At 32.7% G+C, this 20,507-nt stretch overlaps 2 protein-coding genes across 2 annotated transcripts; one reads left to right on the top strand and one right to left on the bottom strand.

The window, feature by feature from the left end:
• Positions 1–6,112: 6,112 nt before the first annotated feature.
• On the bottom strand, positions 6,113–11,484 carry LOC105133193 (uncharacterized). The gene is made up of 9 exons (XM_011037067.1): positions 10,942–11,484; positions 10,296–10,390; positions 9,819–9,898; positions 9,133–9,174; positions 8,913–9,040; positions 8,284–8,464; positions 7,952–8,130; positions 6,838–7,038; positions 6,113–6,754 (listed from the first exon to the last, which is right to left on the bottom strand). Exons 1-9 carry the CDS (start codon positions 11,388–11,390, stop codon positions 6,463–6,465), a joined length of 1,647 nt encoding a protein of 548 aa, XP_011035369.1. The 5' UTR covers positions 11,391–11,484; the 3' UTR covers positions 6,113–6,462.
• A 1,225-nt stretch (positions 11,485–12,709) lies between these two features.
• On the top strand, positions 12,710–18,277 carry LOC105133192 (dnaJ protein ERDJ2A-like). Its single transcript, XM_011037066.1, has 11 exons — positions 12,710–12,816; positions 12,914–13,141; positions 13,222–13,317; positions 13,435–13,555; positions 13,682–13,788; positions 13,900–14,117; positions 14,775–14,952; positions 15,042–15,161; positions 16,004–16,090; positions 16,791–16,901; positions 17,291–18,277. The coding sequence occupies exons 2-11, from the start codon at positions 12,956–12,958 to the stop codon at positions 18,122–18,124; spliced, it is 2,058 nt and encodes a 685-aa protein (XP_011035368.1). The 5' UTR covers positions 12,710–12,816; positions 12,914–12,955; the 3' UTR covers positions 18,125–18,277.
• Positions 18,278–20,507: the final 2,230 nt, after the last annotated feature.

The raw sequence follows: 20,507 nt of genomic DNA, 5'->3' as shown, positions 1-20,507 counted from the left end.
TTAATATTTAACTATCTGTTGGTAAAACCATCGATAAAACGCTCCAATAAAAAGTCTATAATCCTTAATTTCACATAAACCCGTCTCTTTTCTTCTTCTTCTTTCTTTTTTTTTTCTTCTCTCCTCAACTCTTTCTTCTCTTCTTCATGCTCAGGTATGTCTTCTTCTTCTTTCTTTTTTTTTTCTTGTCTCCTCAAGTCTTTCTTCTCTTCTTCATGCTCAGGTATGTCTTCTTCTTCTTTCTTATTTTTTCTTCTAAGTTTTTTTTTTTTTATAATTATTATACTTTATAAATTTTTTTCTCTTTCTAACTTCACTTGCAACTACATTAAGATAAAAAAAATTCTTCTTTTTTTTTGTTTTTTTCACTATATTTGTTTTTTATTTTATTTTTAATTGTTTTTGTTCTTAATAATTACATGAATGTTGTTGTAGAATTATTATTTTTATACGAGATCAATTTTTTGTTGATTTATTTATATAATTTTTAAATTTTTTTATATGAATTTTTTAGTTGAATTTATTTTTTCATGTTATTTATTTGTTGTAAATTTTTTTGAGTTGATTTTTTTCTTTTCTTCTTTTTTCCAAGCATTTTGAGTATTAGAGAGTGCTTATTAATATTAATATAATTATTTTATAGTTTTGTAATATATATATATATATATTAAATAATTCGGATGAAATTACATACGGTTTGTTTTTGAGGAAATTACCTATGGAATGAAATATTTTTTTTGCTTGTTTTTTCTGTTAGTAAATCTATTGGTAATAATATTTTTTTATTACTAATGGACTTATTGACAAACAAAAAATTACCGATGAAAAATTCATCGACAGAGACTTTTTGTTGGTGATTTTGTTGATAATTTTTTTACCAATAAAATAGTAGTGCAAATATAAACAGAAAATTCAGTCAGTAAATCTAAAGATTGTGGCAGTGAAATGAAATGATAATAATAATAAAACTAAAATTAATTAAATAGAAAAATTAAGAGACTAACTAAATAAACAAGTTAGAAAACAAGAAAGGAAAACTTTTTTGTCCATGTGAGTTGTTCAACTATGTTAATTTTAAAAATATTATTTTAATTGTGTTAGTTTGGGAAAAAAAAAACATAGTAATAACATTATTAGGCAAGTCTTGCATATAGCTTGGCCCTTTGCTTCCATTAATAAATGGAAGCCTTTTACACTAACCTAATCTAGAAATAAACTTGGGCTTTTCAAAATTTTATTTGAAATGCTTTAAAGTAATTCTATTCTACAAATCAAATTATAAAAATACGATTCAACAAAACCTCAAATTAAACAATTAGAGATGGATGAGCCATGTGCCAAGCAAATCCTATGTGGTATGTGGTGAGTATAATAGGCAACTAGGAAGTTATACCAAGCTACACTTTAGTTTATAAAGAATAAATCATCACAATGTTACCCTTATAGCTTCTCAATTGCAGCAACTTTATCCTTGTATCAAATTTAACAATCAAATACACAGAAATTACCGTAGTGGCATGTGGAATATATCTTGAATCCCATGGGCTTATGGGCATGAACAGAAATATTCCACCCTATTTTTGGTCTATACAAGCTGAATATTATAAGTATGCATTTTCCAGGGACTAGATTTGAAAGATGAAGTAAATAAAAGGAGTAAAATGTAACATCACGTAGTTGAATAGGGCCCACAGGTCCCATTAAACAAGCCTCGTCTCTCTCTCTCTCTCTCTCTCTCTCTCTGTCTGAAGGGCTGCACCTCTCGACCGTACCGCATGGCGAGGAAACGATACTGACCGTACGATCAAACGTAACGTTGGAAAAGGAAATGTTCTCATGTGAGTTGGCTTATATACCTGTCTTTTTGGTGAAGAATCTTGAGCCGTTAAAAATGGATGACTAGGTTCGATGTTCTGTTTATTGATTCATGCTTTTCCTTATGCGGGGGGGAATCTTGGCATTTTTAACGGTAGGTGGCTTTGAAAGTGAGGTGGAGGTTAAATTGCTGGGCATTTTATGTGCGTTTGTACATGATACAAGGTACATTTGTTTTTTTTTTAATAAGAATAAGTGCTTCTTTGTTTACGCGGCCAGCCACGTTTTAAAATTGCAGTGGTCGCATAAAAAGCATTAAAATAATTTCTTTTATATACTTTTTTTTTTTTTGGAATTTTAATATCTTGTAGTAAAATTGATTAAAAAAAGAAAAAAATTATTTAGTAAAATTAATTTGTGGACATACGTGTCATTAACGGAGTTGATGGCATTTAGTAAATATCGGAAAAGAAAAGACAGACTATTGGGATAGTAACCATTTTATCATGTTCATGAAAGGTAAGATAGTTTTTATTTAGAAAATTAATATGGGGATATGTATGTAATTAATGGAGTTATTTATCTAATTAGGTAGCTTTTATTCACGGCTTTATAAGGCTATAAATTGAATCAATAACTACCTATTTCCTGTACATTTCTATTTTAAAAGGATACAAATTTATTTTATAATTGTTAATTCAGATACAGATTTATTTTATATCTTCATCTCTATCTTTCTAATGAAGTATTTTTTTCATTTTTTCTATATTTATTTTTTATTATATATTTTCGGACACTAATCAAACTCAAATTTATAGAATATGAAAATTATGAAATGACACAATAAAATAACTTCTATGTATTTTAACCTTTGAAAAATTAATCATAATTAATTATGTTATACGAATGTGGGAGATTAATTAGGTTAGTTTTTGTATATTAAGAGAAGATAATTACCCCTTTCAACATGTCACATTAATATTATATGGTCACAAAAGATAAATTTAGGAAGGAGTGATGTAATTTTTGGCATTATGGTTCAACTGTATTTTTAGCAAACTATTTTTCTATCTTTTCTATATTTGTTTATTTTTTATTATATATCTTAGTATATTAATCAAACTCATACTTTATAGAATATGATGAATTATATGAAATGGCACAATAAAATAACTTCTTTGTATTTTTACCTTTGAAAAATTAATCTATAAACATATATGTTAATTATAGGAAACAAGGGAATGAAGAACATATGTTTCTAGGAACAAGGGAGATACATGTACATAAACACACTCTCTCCTTCTTTACGAGGGGAGGGGGAAAAAGAAGGGAAATCCAAGCAGATAATTGTGCCTACCAAAATGTGAACACTTCAAACACAAAAACCCTTTATTTGGTTTAAATGACTGGAATGTTGTAATTGAGAAGTTGATGATTGTGAGAAAGGAAGTAGACTGTTTGATAGAATATACTTACCATATAATTATTTTATTTTGTTGATGATCCCACAAGCATTAAGGGGGTTGGAAAAGTTGGGTACTTTTGAAGGAGGCTAAGCTTCACAAATATATATACATATTATTATTATTATTATTATTATTATTATTGGGACCACCACCACCTCCTTCAATGCAAACAATTCATGTTCTTTTGTTTTGGATGTGTGAGGGCCCAAATTTTTTTTTTTTTTAGATTAATGTGGGTGTCCGGGCCACCTTGTGCGTACCACGACTAATCCCACGGGCCCTGAAGTTAACGACCATAAGCCTCCAGTGATCATCATATGAGCAACCAATGACTCGAACCTGAGACCACAGAGGGAGCAAACCCCTTAGTCCCAAGTCTTTACCACTTGGTTACCACCTAGATGGTTGTGAGGTCCAAAATTCTTACTTAAAGGGAATGAGGATCTTTGATTGATATTTTTTTTTGATTTGTGTTGGGTTACGTGTTTGATTGAAATAAAAAATATAGGTGTAAAATCAAAATATATTTAGAATAATTTTAAGATGAATTTTTGTATTATTAAAATGGAAAATATAAGAAGATTTTTTTTATGTATCTAGTATCTTTGTTTCATTATTTATCTTGAGAAAATAATCAAACACCATCTTATATCTTTTCTCGCATGATTAGTTTCCAGAAGCTTGCTATTATAAAAAACAAATCTTCCTCTTAATAAATACATATACATATATCAATATGTTGAAATTCAAATTTAAAGTGAATATAATTATTTTTAGAGTTAAAACTTTGTTGATAATTGTTCTCCAACAAAAATAAAACATTAACATAACTAAAAAAATTATAAATAAATAAAAAATTAATTTTAAAAAATATTAATTAACATGTTTTTATAAAACTCAAGACCCTCTATCCGAACATAGAAAAAAAAATGACTTTATTTAGTAATGTATGTAAATAATGACTTGTTGGGATTCTTGGACGCTAATTGCATACTTATCATGTTTGCACTAAGTAAAAAGAGTAATAAAATTTTAAAGAAAAGTGATTAATCCTAAAAAAAAATATTATCAATTTATTTTTATTTATTTTTTGGCTTTGTGTGTGTCAATACATGCTTAAACCCTAATTATATATGTTTTCTTATGCTTAGATAGTTGCTTGTATCTATTTACGAGTTCAATTCGATCACATCAAATTGCATGCAATACAACCTAAAATAGTGTGATATATCCAAGTCTTATCTATAGCATAGAAACAACTCGATGTGCCATCCCATGACTCCCTTTACGTGCACTTATCAAACATTACATATCTTCATCGTGTCTTGTACCATCTCAAGAGTTCGATGCTCCCTAGTTATCATATAGCGTTTAAAAAGAAGATTTTTATGACTACAACATTTTGGATGGTCAATTTTCATCAACTTGGATTGAGGATGCCCTTATCAAACCTTATCAGACCATCCAACTGACTTGGAGAGTTGCTGTATCTTAGCTTACTTGCCGACATTATGTCAGTTTGAGACAAGAACATGGTCCTCCGGCTAATGATAATAATACCCTTCTTGAATGCTTCAGTTGAGATGAGATTCAGACATAACTTCATGGAGCCTGAAGGATAGGTAGGGTTTTATGACATGATGATTACTGTCATTTTGGTATCACGCAGGAAAAGGGTTGGATTTTTTTTTTTTTTTTCTGAAGCTTTGAAGGTGGGTTTGGCAACTTATGAAAGCAGTGTTCATGGGGCTGGCTGTTTTGATGGCGATACATGTTGAGAAAGCATTGTTGTTCAAAAGCTAAGATATCAACCCACCTACAGCTTCATCCCCCCCCACCACTTTTCTTGCCCGTTCTGTTCAATCAAATCCAATAATTCTCCTCACTTCCCACTCCACATCTCGTATGCGAGACAAGAGGGAAGGGGGGACACCACCCACTACCTTGCAGTGTGGGAAGAGCAAGTGCTGCGCCCCAATTGCACCAAGAAACTATCATCATTTTGAACATTTTGAATGTAGGTTATTTTTTAAAATATTTTTTATTTAAAAATATATTAAAATAATATTATTTTATTTTTTAAAAAGTTATTTTTTATATTAACACTTTAAAATAATTTAAAAACACCAAAAAAATAATTTAAAATAAAAAATTAATTTAATTTAATTTTTTATAAAAATATTTTTCAAATATAAACACAAGAATATACGTGTGTTTAATTAATAATATGAAAAATAAGTTTAAAGTGATAAGATGTCCGATGATTTTGACATCATTTCATTACCATTAAAAAATGTGTGTAAAAACTATTAAAAAGCACAAAAATATATTAATTTGAAGCCTTTTCAGCTAAAATGTGGAAGGATAGGTGAACAATATGACACTCTTAAGCTTAGACACAGTTTGCTCATTATTTTGTCATTATGAATCTGGTTACCATAAATGGAACAGAACCATTTTGGTGGTCATGAATCACATATGAAGAACAAGTAAAAGATCCTCACCTATATTGCTTTGTTCAAGTTCATTTGATCAACGAGTGTTGAATCCCAAGTTGATACACGGGCTGGACTAAGCGCAGGGCTTTTCATATTCAGGTTTCTGCTCCATTTCTCCCCATGAGATAATCCCATATGCTCAATGCAAGATTCATATGGATCATTCTTGCACAAACCTTTCTCAGAAATCCTGTAGCTCATGGCAGCACATCAAGTTTCAGGGTTCATATTCTAACGCAACTTGCACAAACTTGAAGACAGACGAAACTCTTGGCTGCAGCTGACAGTCACCCATTTTCCTCCATTGCTAAAGCTGATGAACACTAGATTACATGAAAGAACAAGTGAAACTCAACAGGCCACCGAGGACAAAAGTAATTGAAAAAAGAAATCTAAGTTTTAGAAGAATTATTGTCTCAAAATTTCAAGCCACCAGCTCACCTGACAGATGGTCCGCATCAAATTACACAAGTTAACTTTTGACAACATTAGGACTGCATAATGCACACTGATGCGTCAGTAATAACAGACTCTGTAAGAAGCTGGCCGACATATGACTTGTTAAACAATGCACTATCAATTTTACAATTTACATCTTTCTTTCACACTGGTTAAAAGAATCTATGCAATTCATGCCAAAGAAGCCTTTTTTTGTGGTGCGTCCAGTTATTTTCTCCACGGACTCATCGAGGGGAACCTGTCTTTGCCATGCCTGAATAGTAATCACCCACATTTGCAACAAATAGTGGATCCCTATCTTCGACCTTGTACTCACCACTACTGTTGCTAATACCACTGTCATTTGCCTGATCTGTGTGCTCCAGCTCTTTGGTCAAATCCTCCATAGTCTTCTTCACACTAGCTTTGCTCAATTGTCCTGCATCTCCAGTTGAGACACCAACCATTGTAACCTTTGGAAGAAAAGGATTAGAATCTAAATTCTGTTTTAAAAAGTCCCCTGATGGGGCTTCCTTTCTGCAAAAAAGGAAAATGTGACAAGCGTGAGAGCACATAAGCAATGCATATTTTAGTGTCAAATGGTTCAGCGTATGTGGCACCTTGTGTCTGGTTCCCTTTCAGATTTGCTCAGTGTTTTCGGCCATGGATGACTAAACCAATCTCCAAATGGCAACCGCAGATCTTTTCTCTGTACATGATTGGTTACCTCTTTTAATTTATGTTCTGAAGTGCTATCATCTGTTTTACAGTTGGCAAGGCAGCTAGTTGACTCAGATGCTCTTTGTAAAGAAGATGCACTCCTGCAACAAAATAAACATATTGTTGCAAAGCCTTTATTACAATTCAATAATGGGATTTCTACAGAAAAAGCAAATCAAGAAAAGAACCCACATTTCAGTTTTAGAGAATAAAAGAGAACAGATAAAAAAAGGTAATTGTCAATTGCCAAATTTTGTATCACATAAATCTACAGCCTGTCTGGTCACCTTATACCTTCCTTTGGAACTCACAAAAAACAAGGACTGGTTTATCTCATTTCATAAAGGCAGCGTAATATCAATGTTCTATTTCTTCCTTTGTGTAAGTTGTTTTACTTTGAGAATTGCATCAGTCATCCTTTCAGACTCTTTCAATGTCTAGAGAAAAGTAAAAGTTCAACTCACTCAACAGCAATGTAATCTGAACACAGGAAAGGAAGTCAGGAGGAGATTTGCTGGCTATTATTTGTCACTGCATTTTTACAATAAATAGTACTCTCCCCACTCTATGAATACATTTAATCCACTAGATGTCGTGTGGAACTCTTTCAACTAACATTTCATCTTCAGTATACAAGAAATCTTGCCCGTCAAAAGATGGTAAAATTTTAGAAATTCCAGTTCACACACTCAAAAGCCATTATTTGTTTCTCTATGATATTTGATCTGGAATGCACACCTGTCAGAAAGTAGGAGTAATGGAAATCTGAAAGAATCCACATACGCACACAAATGAACAAAACAGAAGAAACACCAAGTTTTTTACATAATCACCTTCATGCACAGGCATTGCAAATTTACAATTCTGTCAAGCAGAGTAAATTGATAGGTTGATTTATTTTTTTGCTGTCAAATTCATTTGTCATGAAAATCTGGTGGGTTTCAAGGAGTTGGCAATGAATATATCATACACTAAAAGCAAAACACAAATGAGTTGAAAAAAGCATGGGAATACCTTCTCTCAAATGAATCAACCAAGTATGGAAATTTCGGTTGAATGCCAGTGGCTTTTCTCAACCACCTATTACCAAGAAGTACTTTGTCAACAGCATAAAGAAGCTGAATTTCTGCAGCCTTTGAAATTACACTTAGAGGTATTGCAGGATGCCCCATCTCATCCAGCACTTCCTGAACCTATTAAATTAAAACAAGTGCTAAAAAAACCACCATAACTTATGCACACATATCAAATCCCAAAAGCACCCACATTGCCCACATGAATCTGTTGTTTCACAGGCATTGTGACTAGACAGATCATCATAAATTTTAGACTAACAAGGTTAGTACCTCTGGTGGCTCCAATAGGCTGTCTCCCATTTCTTCAATCACTTCTGCGGAAACATTATCATCAATCACATCACGTCGGCGTTCCATGTGCCGGGTTTGAATTAAAGCATGGAAATGCTGATCAACAGACTCCTCAAGAATGTTATCCAGCATGTTTTTATCGAAGAAGTATGGAGTATACCTGATTAGCAGATTAAACAGAGAAAGGTGAGAACTTGAATATTCCTGCAGATGTAAGAAAAATAAACAGCGAGTTTACACAAATGGGAATGAAACGAGGAGACCAGTCATTTGTGAGAAACTGGGATAAGCATCCTTAGATTATGATTCTCATACTTGAATATACCAGGTTAAATGGCATAAGCATCCTTAGATTATGATTCTCATATTTTTATATTGAAAGGCAAATGAGAGTTGCATAAAGAAGCAGAGAAGGCAACTAATAAAGGCTGACAAGGTCAACATCCCAAACTAAGAGGTGATATAGATTAATCTAACTACAAATTCACATCTATGCAAGCCCCATTTGGAGAGAAGATCGAGAAATTAAGATAAAAGAAGATTTCAATCCATGAACCAGACTTCTTCTTTTTTTCTTCTTTTTTTCATACTAGAGAATCAATACACACCACTTAATCCCGTCTTTGGTAGCTATTGCAATATCTAAATTTTGTGCGCTGAAAACAGGAACTCCATCAACCCTCCTGCTCCCATCGCTATGTGGAATAGTCTTGAGAAGTTGGTGTGCTGCCTTGACCTGTGAGAGCAGAAATCAGATAAAAACAGAATTATGAATCTATCACAATAAATACAAATTTGTGAATACCATGTGGTCTGACCAAATGGTACCTGCTTCTCATTTGGAACAAACTGAAATAGTTGAGGTTTCTCCTGCATAACACAAAGCAAAATAAAAGGTGGATTATTCCAGAAAATGAGATGATATTAGAAATATGAATAGGATCACAAAATTTGAATTTTGTCAAGGAAAATAAGTGCGTATAAGTTTTGCAACTAAAACTAATAATTGCATATTTTGAAAAAATAACTACATGAATCAGCAACCACCACATCCTAGTAATTTGGATTGGCTGTGAATAAAAGGCATCACTAAAACTCTGCAAGCATGCTCTATCAAATCACAGCAAGACAAAAAGAAACACTTGGACTGCTACAGAAGTAGAGCATCACAGGTTAACCAGTTGCTAGACTCCCTAGATTTGAACAGCATCCATACACTGCTGTAACACTTAAAATTTATAGAAGTAGAGCATCACAAGTTAATAAATTTGAAGCAAAAGGATAGCAAGTTATAACATCATGAAACACCTCAGTGAAAGTGAAGAAATTTAACTGAGTTAAACTTCATGTGACATGCATGAATCTAAAGAGTGAATTACTGAATGCATGTTTTGAGAATAAAAAAGAAGGGACAGAAACAAACCGTAAAAAATAGGTTCCAATGTGATATCACAACCTGGCTGCATACCTAATAAAAGATAAAGACTATCCATCTAACTAAGTGAGTAGCATACCTTGAAGTGTTCATATGCTAAGTCAAGACGACAAGCACCCACCACACCACTTGGAATATTCAGCCGTTTAACATAAGCAACTTGAAGCACAAACCAATTCAGAATGCAAGTTAATTATAGCTTGCAAGATAAATCAGCGTACTGAATAACAGTACTCACAAAGACTGTGTAAAACAAAAGGAAGGACAATAGCAAGCATAAATGTATCTTGAATCACAATGCAAGAAGTTATTTTATTGTAAATCAAATTAAACAAGCCCTTTCTATTGCATGCAACTTATGCTCATGTAAGCAGTAATGGCTCTAACCATGATTAACATCCATAGTAATAGATATGTGAATTTTGAGGTATTCATTTCTACTAAGATCCACATAAGAGAAGAAAAAAGAGTGGTTTCCAAAAATCAGGAATAATATTTGAGTCTTTTCCTACGCAGGAAAAGATATATAAGGTTATAAAGCAATTTTCAATCATACCTGCATCACCTAAATCCATGAAGAAACGAAACACAGGACCATTCCTCTCACTCTTGGTAACCATTGCAAATATTTTCTTAAGCCACTCGGGTGTCCTGGCCAGTAAAGAATACCAATCAAATATAGGATAGCAGCACAAGCCAAATCTTACGAAACTGACTGAATTTCAAAAAAGAAAGTATGACGCATATACCAAGCTAACATCAAACACAAGTATCAGCTTATCAACAACAAACCATTATACAATTTACCAACTAAACAAAACTAGCAAACCAAGCCAAAATTAACTAATTAATGTCAAGGTTTTATGCTGGTTGTCATCCTACAACAACCCTCCTATATCCAGGCTTGAGGCCGGCTATTCTAACCTAAGCTAGCATGGGCAGAGTTCCACTAGACAAATTAACATTAAAAGACGTCCTTACTTGCACCAGCCAGTTCCAATTCTACCTTATATTAATACATAAATCATTCTCTCTCAGCTTAGCAAGTTACTATAACAACTCAAGCTTGAAACTTTTGACAGCCCATGTTCAAATTCCTCAAATCCAAGACAAAATTATAAGCCAAGTTAACACATTGAATCAGCTAAGCTAAAAAGGAAATAGCAGTCCAAACCAATATGAAGTAAGGCAAAAGGAGGGACCTTTTGGAAATGAAGGGAACATCAAAATGAGTAGAAACGGCCATGAGACCAGTCCCTGAAAGGTCACACATGCTAAAAACCTGTCCTACAAAAGCAGGCCCACCACCTTTTCCATTAGAATTTACCCTTCCAATCCTGACTGCTGATGGAAACCCGGGATTTGACTCGGCAGAAGATAACCCTTTTACTGTGGCTGATGATGATTTTGAAGGGGAGACTGAGTCAGGCTGAGTTGAGTCGAAGAGAGAGGGAGTGGATTGAGTGAGTGGAAGAGGGGAGGTAGGAAGTTGGAAAGGGATGCAAATTTTGGATTGTGGTGGTGGTGGTAAAGGTGGGGTTTTGTGAGGAGAGAGAAGGGAGACTAGGGATTTGGTTGTGGAGTTGAGGAAGGTGGATAGCTGGTGGTGGTGGTTCTGGTGTTGCGATGGTGGTTCTGGTGGTGAAGGCATGGTGGCAGGGTGGGTCAGGGCCTTCGGGGAAGGGGAGGGAGAGGGAGAGGGAGGTGGTTTTGTTTGGAACTTTGGATGACTCAGGATTTTATATTTTGAGAGATTTTCCTTCTTCCTCTGGAAAATATTTACTTTGATAAAAAATTAAAGACAAATTGTTTTCCAAAAAAATAAATAAATTACAACCTTATAAACTTTTACTAAATTATACTTTAGTCCCTTAATTTTTTTAATTATTTGTAAAATTAGACACCAGTTTCTATCAGCTAGCATAGAAAATGTTTTATTTTTATAGAACCTCCAGAGACGTATTATTTTGTGATCTTTCAAATGAGTCTGATATATATATATATTAAATTAGCAGCTGATTTTATTTTATAAAAATGAAAAATCAGTCAATAATATAATTAAAGCATTAATTTCATTACCAAAAATAATAATAATTAGTAGTGTAGAACATTACACATAGTAAGTTACACCATCACCCATGCAACGTTTTAAAATATTTATTTTGACTCTTATAATTTAAAATTTTCCTATACTAATCTAATTTAATGTTTCTAAAAAAATTCATTTATTTTTTCTCTCATTAAATAGCTAATAAAAACTAGTATTATGGAGTCAAAATCTATTTAAACTTTCAATTTTTTTTTGAGTATCTCCGTAAATATGAAAAATAAAAAAAATAAAAAAAATATAAAAAATGAAAGAAAAATATTTTTAAAATGAACATTTCATCCTTTTTTTTCTTTTTTAGTTTATTTGATAGTATAATTGCAGTTGTTTTTTAAATAATTTTTTGTATCAAAATATATGCCAATAATTTTTTAATTTTTTAAAAATTATTTTTGATATTAGCACATCAAAATAATTTAAAAACATTAAAAATATATTAATTTAAAATAAATAAAAAATAAAAAAATTTAATTTTTTTTAAAAATACTTTAAAAACACAAAAACAAACAGACCGATAAAATGTATTGTAGATCAATTTAAATGTTTACTTAAACTATTTTTTTATTTTAAACGATTTCATTAATGCACATCTCATTTTAATTTTGTATATTCAAGAAAATAAAAATTTATAAATACTATCTCTAAGTTGGATATTTCATTGAATGTGGTTAGTTATCAAACAATCAAGGGCTATATTAAAACTTCTTGCACATATTAAGACCAATAGCAAGAAATTTCAAACTATAAGAACCTAAATAAAATACTTTATCAAAAATAAAAAACATATATATATATAGTGACAAGTCTAACCCCACAAATATAACTTCTCGGAAGGGTACAACGGTAAAGCCACCCATCCGTTAACTAACGTCACTCTCTGCTGCCTTCTCTGGATCTCACAGAAATAATAAAACCCCCAAAACAAAATAAAAGTCTCTCTCTCTCTGTCTCTCTCTCTCTCAATTTCACGGTATATGTATAAAATACTTAATTTTTCAATTTCTGAGCTTCGAATTTGATTAATTTGTTGTTACTGATGGATGATTTTTGTGTTGTGTTGTTTTCAGGGTTTATAGAGGAGGTGGATTAGTTAAAATAATAAATTAATTATGGCGGCATCGGAGGAAAACAGTGCATTGTTTCCTATATTTATCATAACAATAATGGCGATACCTTTGGTGCCATATACAGTGATGAAACTATGCCGTGCCGCGTCGAAAAAGAGTAAGATTAGTCATTGTAATTGCTCTGAGTGTTTGCGGTCTGGCAAGTATCGGAAATCTATTTTCAAAAGGGTGAGTCACTCAGTGAATTAGCAAATTTGTGTTTTTTTTTAGGGTTATTGGGTTGTAATTGATGATTGTTGTTTTGGCAGATTTCGAAGTTTTCGACTTGTAGTAACTTGACGTTGATATTGCTTTGGGTTGTGATGATATTTTTGGTGTTTTACATTAAGAATATGAGCCGTGAGGTGATTGTTTGGAAATGACAAGCTGTTGCTGTTTGGTTTTTGTTTTAGGTTTTATGTAGTTGGGGTTTCGCATGTGGGATTTGATAAGTCGTTTATTTTTCTTGTTGTTTTGATTAGATTCAAGTTTTCGACCCGTTTGTTATTCTGGGGCTGGAGCCTGGTGCTTCGGATTCGGAAATAAAGAAGAACTATAGGAGACTTTCTATTCAGTACCATCCTGATAAAAATCCAGATCCAGGTTGATTATTGTGTTTTAGTCTTTTTGGTTGTATTCATTTTATGTTTATTTTGGCATGAAAGACCGAGGTTTGTGAGGAGCAGCATGCGCTTACTAACTGTTTTTTTTTACATTTTACTTTTTCAGAGGCCAACAAATATTTTGTGGAGTTCATAACAAAAGCTTATCAAGCTCTGACTGATCCAATATCCCGTGAGAATTATGAGAAATATGGTCATCCCGATGGTAGACAGGTGATGTTCTGCTGCTTCTAGAAGAAAGAACATGGATTTGCCTTCAAATGTATTTCTTGAAATATTTCACATTTTTTTTTTTGAAATTAATGTTCATAGAGTTTCTTTCAGGGATTCAAAATGGGCATAGCTCTTCCTCAATTTTTACTTGATATTGACGGGGCATCCGGTGGAATACTTCTACTTTGGATTGTTGGTGTTTGTATACTCTTGCCATTGGTCATAGCTGTAATATATCTTTCAAGGTCGGCCAAATATACTGGAAATTATGTCATGCACCAGACTCTGTCTGCATACTATTACTTCATGAAGCCGTCTTTGGCCTCAAGGTAATTCAGACTATTTGGTAATTATTTTAATGAAGTAAACATCACATTGAATAATTAAGTAATTAATAGAAATTGTATAAGCAACTTTTCATCTGTAAGCAAGAGCACATGTACCTTTTTTTTATCCCTGACTCTTACTTGCTAGAAGAGCATTGCAATCTGTGGCCTTATTTATGTAAAATGGACAGATTCCTACCTACATTGTGCCAATTTTGGTGGTTCAATTGTGTGTAAATAGAACTTTTGCCTTAATATGACCATTTCACTAGCAGTTCTCTGTAATCACAGTTGATATCACAAAGTTTCCCAGCTCCTCGATTTAAATGCCTTCTCTAAAGTTGAAATCCTAGCTCCTATATATTAGTTTTAGCTTTTAAAATTATTCTATCAAGAAATAAGAGAATAATCATAATCTCTGTTTGATTATGATTGTCCAAGTGAATTTTACAAAATTTCATCTTAACCATGCCAAGACACATTGATAATTGCATTTTTTTTCCTGTTGTTTCCTTCATTTTGGAGTATCCAGTTCCAATGTCCTTGTCTTCGTAAGGGTTCAGACATGCGTCTTTGTCCTTCCTAATAAGATGTCTTGCACTCAACATCTTTGAGTATATTGGTTGCTTATTATGCTTATTCTATGTCTTGATCATACAGTAAAGTAATGGAAGTCTTCATTAAGGCTGCTGAATATATGGAATCTCCAATTCGGAGGACTGACAATGAACCACTTCAGAAGCTGTTTATATCTGTCAGGAGTGAATTGAATCTGGACCTCAAGAACATTAAGCAAGAGCAGGCTAAGTTTTGGAAGCAGCATCCTGCATTAGTTAAGGTAGCCTGTGTTCCTGATTGTGATATAAGGAGCGATCTGAGCATTGAATTTCAAAGAACATCAACTTACTATTCTTCATTTCTGTTCAGACAGAGTTGTTAATCCAGGCTCAGTTAACTCGTGAATCAGCAGACTTGCCACCAGCTTTGTTAGGAGATTTCAGACGTGTACTAGAACTTGCACCTCGCCTTCTTGAAGAATTGATGAAGGTAGCCTTACATTCAGTGTTTCATCCTTGAAGTTGATTTTGGGAACTGGCAAAATGAAGGAATTATTCTATTGGGTCATTGATAAATGTGACCCTTTGCATATGTTATATAGCCCACAACCTTGTCTTTGCATGAGGCAAGAGGTGGTATCAAGTACAGACTGCAGTTCTACATGGATGCAGAATAAAACTTTCATTGCAATTTGGAAACTATTTAAAACTACATTTTGGCATTTTGTGAAGTTGTTAGTAGAAAGTTTATTTTTAGTAGAATTTGGATGGGTGTGCCTTTATTTGAGACTTATTTTTTACTTAGGCAATGAATGTATCCCAGTGAGATATTAGTTTTCCATTCTTCATGGTTGAAGACTAGAAGTACTCTTGTTAATGTTGTATAGAGTAATAGATTGATAGTGGAGTGTCTGTGTGTGTTTGAGGGATCACCTTTTACTTGAATTAATTAGTTACCAATCTATGAGAGATGCACTTGAAAAGTTGATAGTATAAGAAACAGTTTCAGTGATTAAATCCAAGGGTGCTGCCTGGTGTCCATGAACGAGGACTTTACTAATCTCACTTATATTACTTGGTAATGTTTATGCGGCTCCTATTGAGATGGTATATAGCCTGAGAAAGGTGCTATTACCTTTTGAAGTTATATTGGCCAAAGTAGAAGAGATGAAATGGAGCCAGTTGGCTCTTTCACTGTTTGTTACTTTCTCAAATACAGTAGCTTCTTATGTTTAGTTTCACAGATATTTGCTGTTGACAAGTCTTTCCTTTTACGCTGCTAGCCATTTGCTAAGTGTTTTACACAATACTAATTCTTTACTCTTTATCTAGATGGCTGTTATACCACGAACTTCCCAGGGACATGGATGGCTGAGACCTGCAACTGGGGTTGTTGAACTCTCTCAATGTATTATTCAGGTGTTGATTTCACCCTATTTACTTGTTATGGTTATGGATAGTTGGAGCCTAGAAAAACCTCTTACAAATATCACTGATAAAGAAGTCCATAATCTTCACATCATTTAGTTATTAGACTTTCATGGTTTCCCCTATAGTGATTTTAGTTCTTTTTTGTCTAGAATTCATGGAAACCAAAACATGTTTGTGCACCTCTTTTCTCATCATGCGCTGTTGCTTTCCTCAAATACTCATCTTCATTTGACATTAACTTTTTGCCATCCCTTTTGAGAATATTTTGACATACATGCTTTGCATAGCTACTTTCTCAGTTTCCAGTCGTATGTAAATCTTGGTAGTTGTGTTGTCAGTGCACTAGTCTCAACTAGACTTCAATTTGACATTCTCTATTGTGTTTCTCCTGTTTTATGCCCATTTCAGCTTTTAAGTAGTTGGATTTTGGAATCTAGTTACACATGATTTGAGAAACCTGTTATCATGCTTCTTTTCACTTGTCTCTTCGAAAACCTGATTGCTCTTTTTTTCTGCTGTTAATACATAATTGCAAAGAATCGTGAATATTCTGTATTCTTCTTTTGTTCTCATCTTTGCTAACCACTGCCATATGATGCTAACATGTGTTGGATGGTTTGACATGTTTTTTTCTATTCTACCAATAACTGATGATTGACATGATTCATTGGTTAACTGTGTGATACAGGCTGTTCCTCTCAGTGCACGGAAGGCAACAGGGGGGGCCACAGAAGGGATTGCACCCTTTTTGCAGCTGCCACATTTTACTGAGAGTGTTGTTAAGAAGATAGCACGCAAGGTAGCTGGACAAGATTATTTGTCGTAATTAGACTACAATGATTTAATGAACCTTTTGCTAGCTGTGAATGTGGACTACACTTTCTCCTTATACATTTCTTGCTGCCTGCCCTTGAGTCCTTCAGACAGTAAAGAAATATTCAGCCTAGCCTCTGAAGCATCATATATGAAGCATTAGTCCTTCATTTATTGTGATTATATACTCATCAAGTTCTGCCTGCATGTGTTTAGCATAATTGACTTTAATAATGGAAATATGCCGATACCTTATTTCTCTTTGGTCCATATGAAGAATTATCTCTTTAAATTGAAAATAATCTTCAATTTTCTTTAGTTCTTGGTGTCCTTTTTTCTGATCTTTGTCTCATGAGCTTTGCCTTCTGATTGCAGAAAGTGAGGACATTTGAGGATTTTCATGACATGACTCTGCAAGAGCGCGCAGAGGTGCTTCAGCAAGTAGCTGGATTTTCCTCGGCTGAAGTACAAGATGTTGAAATGGTATTGGAAATGATGCCTTCTGTAACTGTCGAGGTTAAATGTGAGACTGAAGGTGAAGAGGGCATACAAGAGGGTGACATTGTTACTGTACAAGCTTGGATAACACTCAAACGTGCTAATGGCCTAGTCAGTGCACTTCCCCATGCACCCAGCTTCCCATTTCACAAGGAAGAAAATTTCTGGTTTCTGCTTGCAGATGCGGCCTCAAATGATGTTTGGTTTTCCCAAAAGGTAAATTTTATGGATGAAGCTGCAGCTTTAGCTGGTGCTTCCAAGACAATTGAGGATACAATGGAGGGTTCAGGAGCAAGTGTTAGAGAGACTAGTGCAGCGGTTAGAGAAGCAGTAGAGAAGGTGCGGGGTGGCTCTAGGTTAGTGATGGGCAAGCTCCCTGCCCCAGCAGAGGGCAATTACAATTTGACCTGTTACTGCTTGTGCGACTCCTGGATTGGTTGTGACAAGAAGACGAGCTTGAAGGTTAAAGTTCTGAAACGAACACGGGCTGGCACGCGGGGTGGTTTGGTATCCGAAGAAGGACCCATTGCAGAGGATGGAATTGAGGAGGAAGAGGAGAATGAAGAAGAAGAGTACGACGATGATTATGAGAGTGAGTATAGCGAAGACGAGGAAGAAGAAAAGGATACGAAAAAGAAGGGCCCCACTCCTAATGGCAAAGCGCATAAGAAAGTCTCAAGCTCAGATAGTTCAGGTTCAGACGAGGAATGAGATACATTATTTTGACTGTCAATGAATAAAACATAAGCTTTTTCTTTTTTAAAAAAATATATATCTTGGAAGAACTTAACAACTACTGTAGTGATGCTATCTGTCTCCCTTCTAGCTCAGCGACAGGATTTTTCCATGTATTCTATACTACATACTAGTCACCACATCTTGTTTAGTAGCAATGACTTGAGCAGTCGTAACAGATATCACTGAACCAAATCTTGTTTTTTTTGGTCTAATTATCGCGTGCGCGTGCGCGTGCGGGGAGGGAGGGAGGGAGAGAGAGAGAGAGAGAGAGGATTGTTTGATTTAGGATATGGATTTATTATTTTCTCTGTATCTTTGACGCCTCATATATTAAGATCCACTAAAACTCGATTTGATTCAATGCTATGTTTTGGGTATTCAATTCATTACTAGGATAGGACTATGCAAGGAATGTTCTACTGGGCCCTAGCAAGGGTAACTATTAAAAAAACATTAAAAGAAAAGTGCAGGTATTTTACTATTTAAATTAATAGTAATATGATGGCATTGTATTGGATTGGAGGTAGGATGGTATTTTTATTTTCATTGTAATATAATTGTTTTTTTTTATAAATTATAAAAAGGTTAAATTGATCATTTTACTGGCTTTAACTCTTAAAAAAAAAAAATATAATGTTTATTACTCAAGAGTGTTTTGATCTTTTTAATTTTTATACATAATATAATTACTTTAATGTTTTTAAAGATAAAATCATTATCTCTATATTATTTTATATTAGTTTTATTATAGATTTGAAGGTTTTTTAATGATATTATTATAATTTACTTATATTAAATATTATTTAAAAAACATGTTATTACATACATGGAAGCTATTCAATCACCAAACATTACCTTTCATAACAAAATTTAAAAGATCTTGGTGTTCTAAATGTTATAGATAAAGCTTGCTCTAAACATAGTTTCGTTCCAATGATTTTTTTCTCTAGTCTCCTTCTCTTTCCCCAAATTCAATGCCAACCCATTTAAAATTTCATACTAACCACTTTAATTTTTTTTCTTATTTGTTTATTGTCCTTTTGATTACTATTTTTTAAATTTTAAATAAACCATAAAATTATAAATATTTTTTAATTTCATTCCTTTTTATTTTTTAATCTTTCAAATTTGATCTTTATTTTTTTTTATTATTTTTTAATAGACTATAAAATTACTCTTTTTTTTTTCAATTTCACCATTTTTTATTTTTTTATCATTCAGATTTAGTCCTCATTCTTTTAATTGCTATTTATTTTATTTGGGGTCATTTTTTATGTTATTTGTTTTACAATTTTATCCTTCATATGTTTTTTATATCAAATTTTATCCTTATTTTTCTATTGTTATTTTTTTCCTTTCGCAAGTTTTTTAAATTGAGATTTTTTTTTCATGATTTTATCGTTCAAAATTAAATTAATTGGGAATTAATATTCTTAATTGGACCTAGAAGTATTTTATGGGTTATGAGTTTTAAAAATTAAACCAGGTTTAGGTTTGTTTGGGTTGACTTTTTTCCTTCTTTTTTAAAGCTAATGTTTTTTGTTTTTTATTCTTTTTCAGTGATTTACTTTTATTATTGTTTATGGTTTGTCTTCTTTGAATTAGTCTCGAGTTCATGACTAGAATTATTAATTTTAAAAGTTAATATGCTTTGCTTGTTTTTTTTTTTTATCAGTTTTAAGTTGATTCCCTCTCTTCCATCCTTAAACATTAAATTTATTTGAAATTGTTCTTCGTATTTTTTTTCTTTTCTATTAGGTTATGTTGATCCCGTTATCATGGTCGTTGGAATTGCAGATTAACCCGGGTTGATTTAGATTTTTTTTTGGTTTGCAAATTAACTCGAATTGATTTAATTTTTTTTTATTGTTGCTATGGGATTAATTTGGGTTTATGATTACAGTTATTAGTTTCAAAAGTTAACTCAAATTGACTTGTTTTTAATCATCTTTTTAAATTAATTTATTTTGATTTTATCCTTTAACATTTAATTTATTGAAAATTGGTTTTCATATTTTTTTCTGTTGGGTTATCTCGATCTCGTGCTCATAGTCATGGGGTTTGCAGGTTAACCTAGGTTGAATTATATTTTTTTTTCCATTGCTTCTTAAAATTAAATGTTTTTTTTCATCTTTTAATATTTAGTTGTTCTGAAGTTCATGATTTTATTTATTTTTCTTTCAAATGCGATCACCTTGTTATCACTATTGGGTTATAAATTTTGCATCTTAAATCGGGTGAGCTCGGATCAAGTTTTTTTATTTTTTTTAAAATTTTTATTTTTCAACATTTTATTTGCTAAAAATTAAGTTTCATCTTTTTTTTTTTAATGTTACTATATTCTTATTTGATTTAT

Source organism: Populus euphratica, unplaced genomic scaffold (genome assembly GCF_000495115.2).
Source record: "Populus euphratica unplaced genomic scaffold, PopEup_1.0 scaffold110.1, whole genome shotgun sequence".
Lineage (NCBI taxonomy): Eukaryota > Viridiplantae > Streptophyta > Magnoliopsida > Malpighiales > Salicaceae > Populus > Populus euphratica.
Note: the sequence above shows the minus strand (reverse complement) of the source record. Positions and strands in the feature narration are given on the sequence as shown.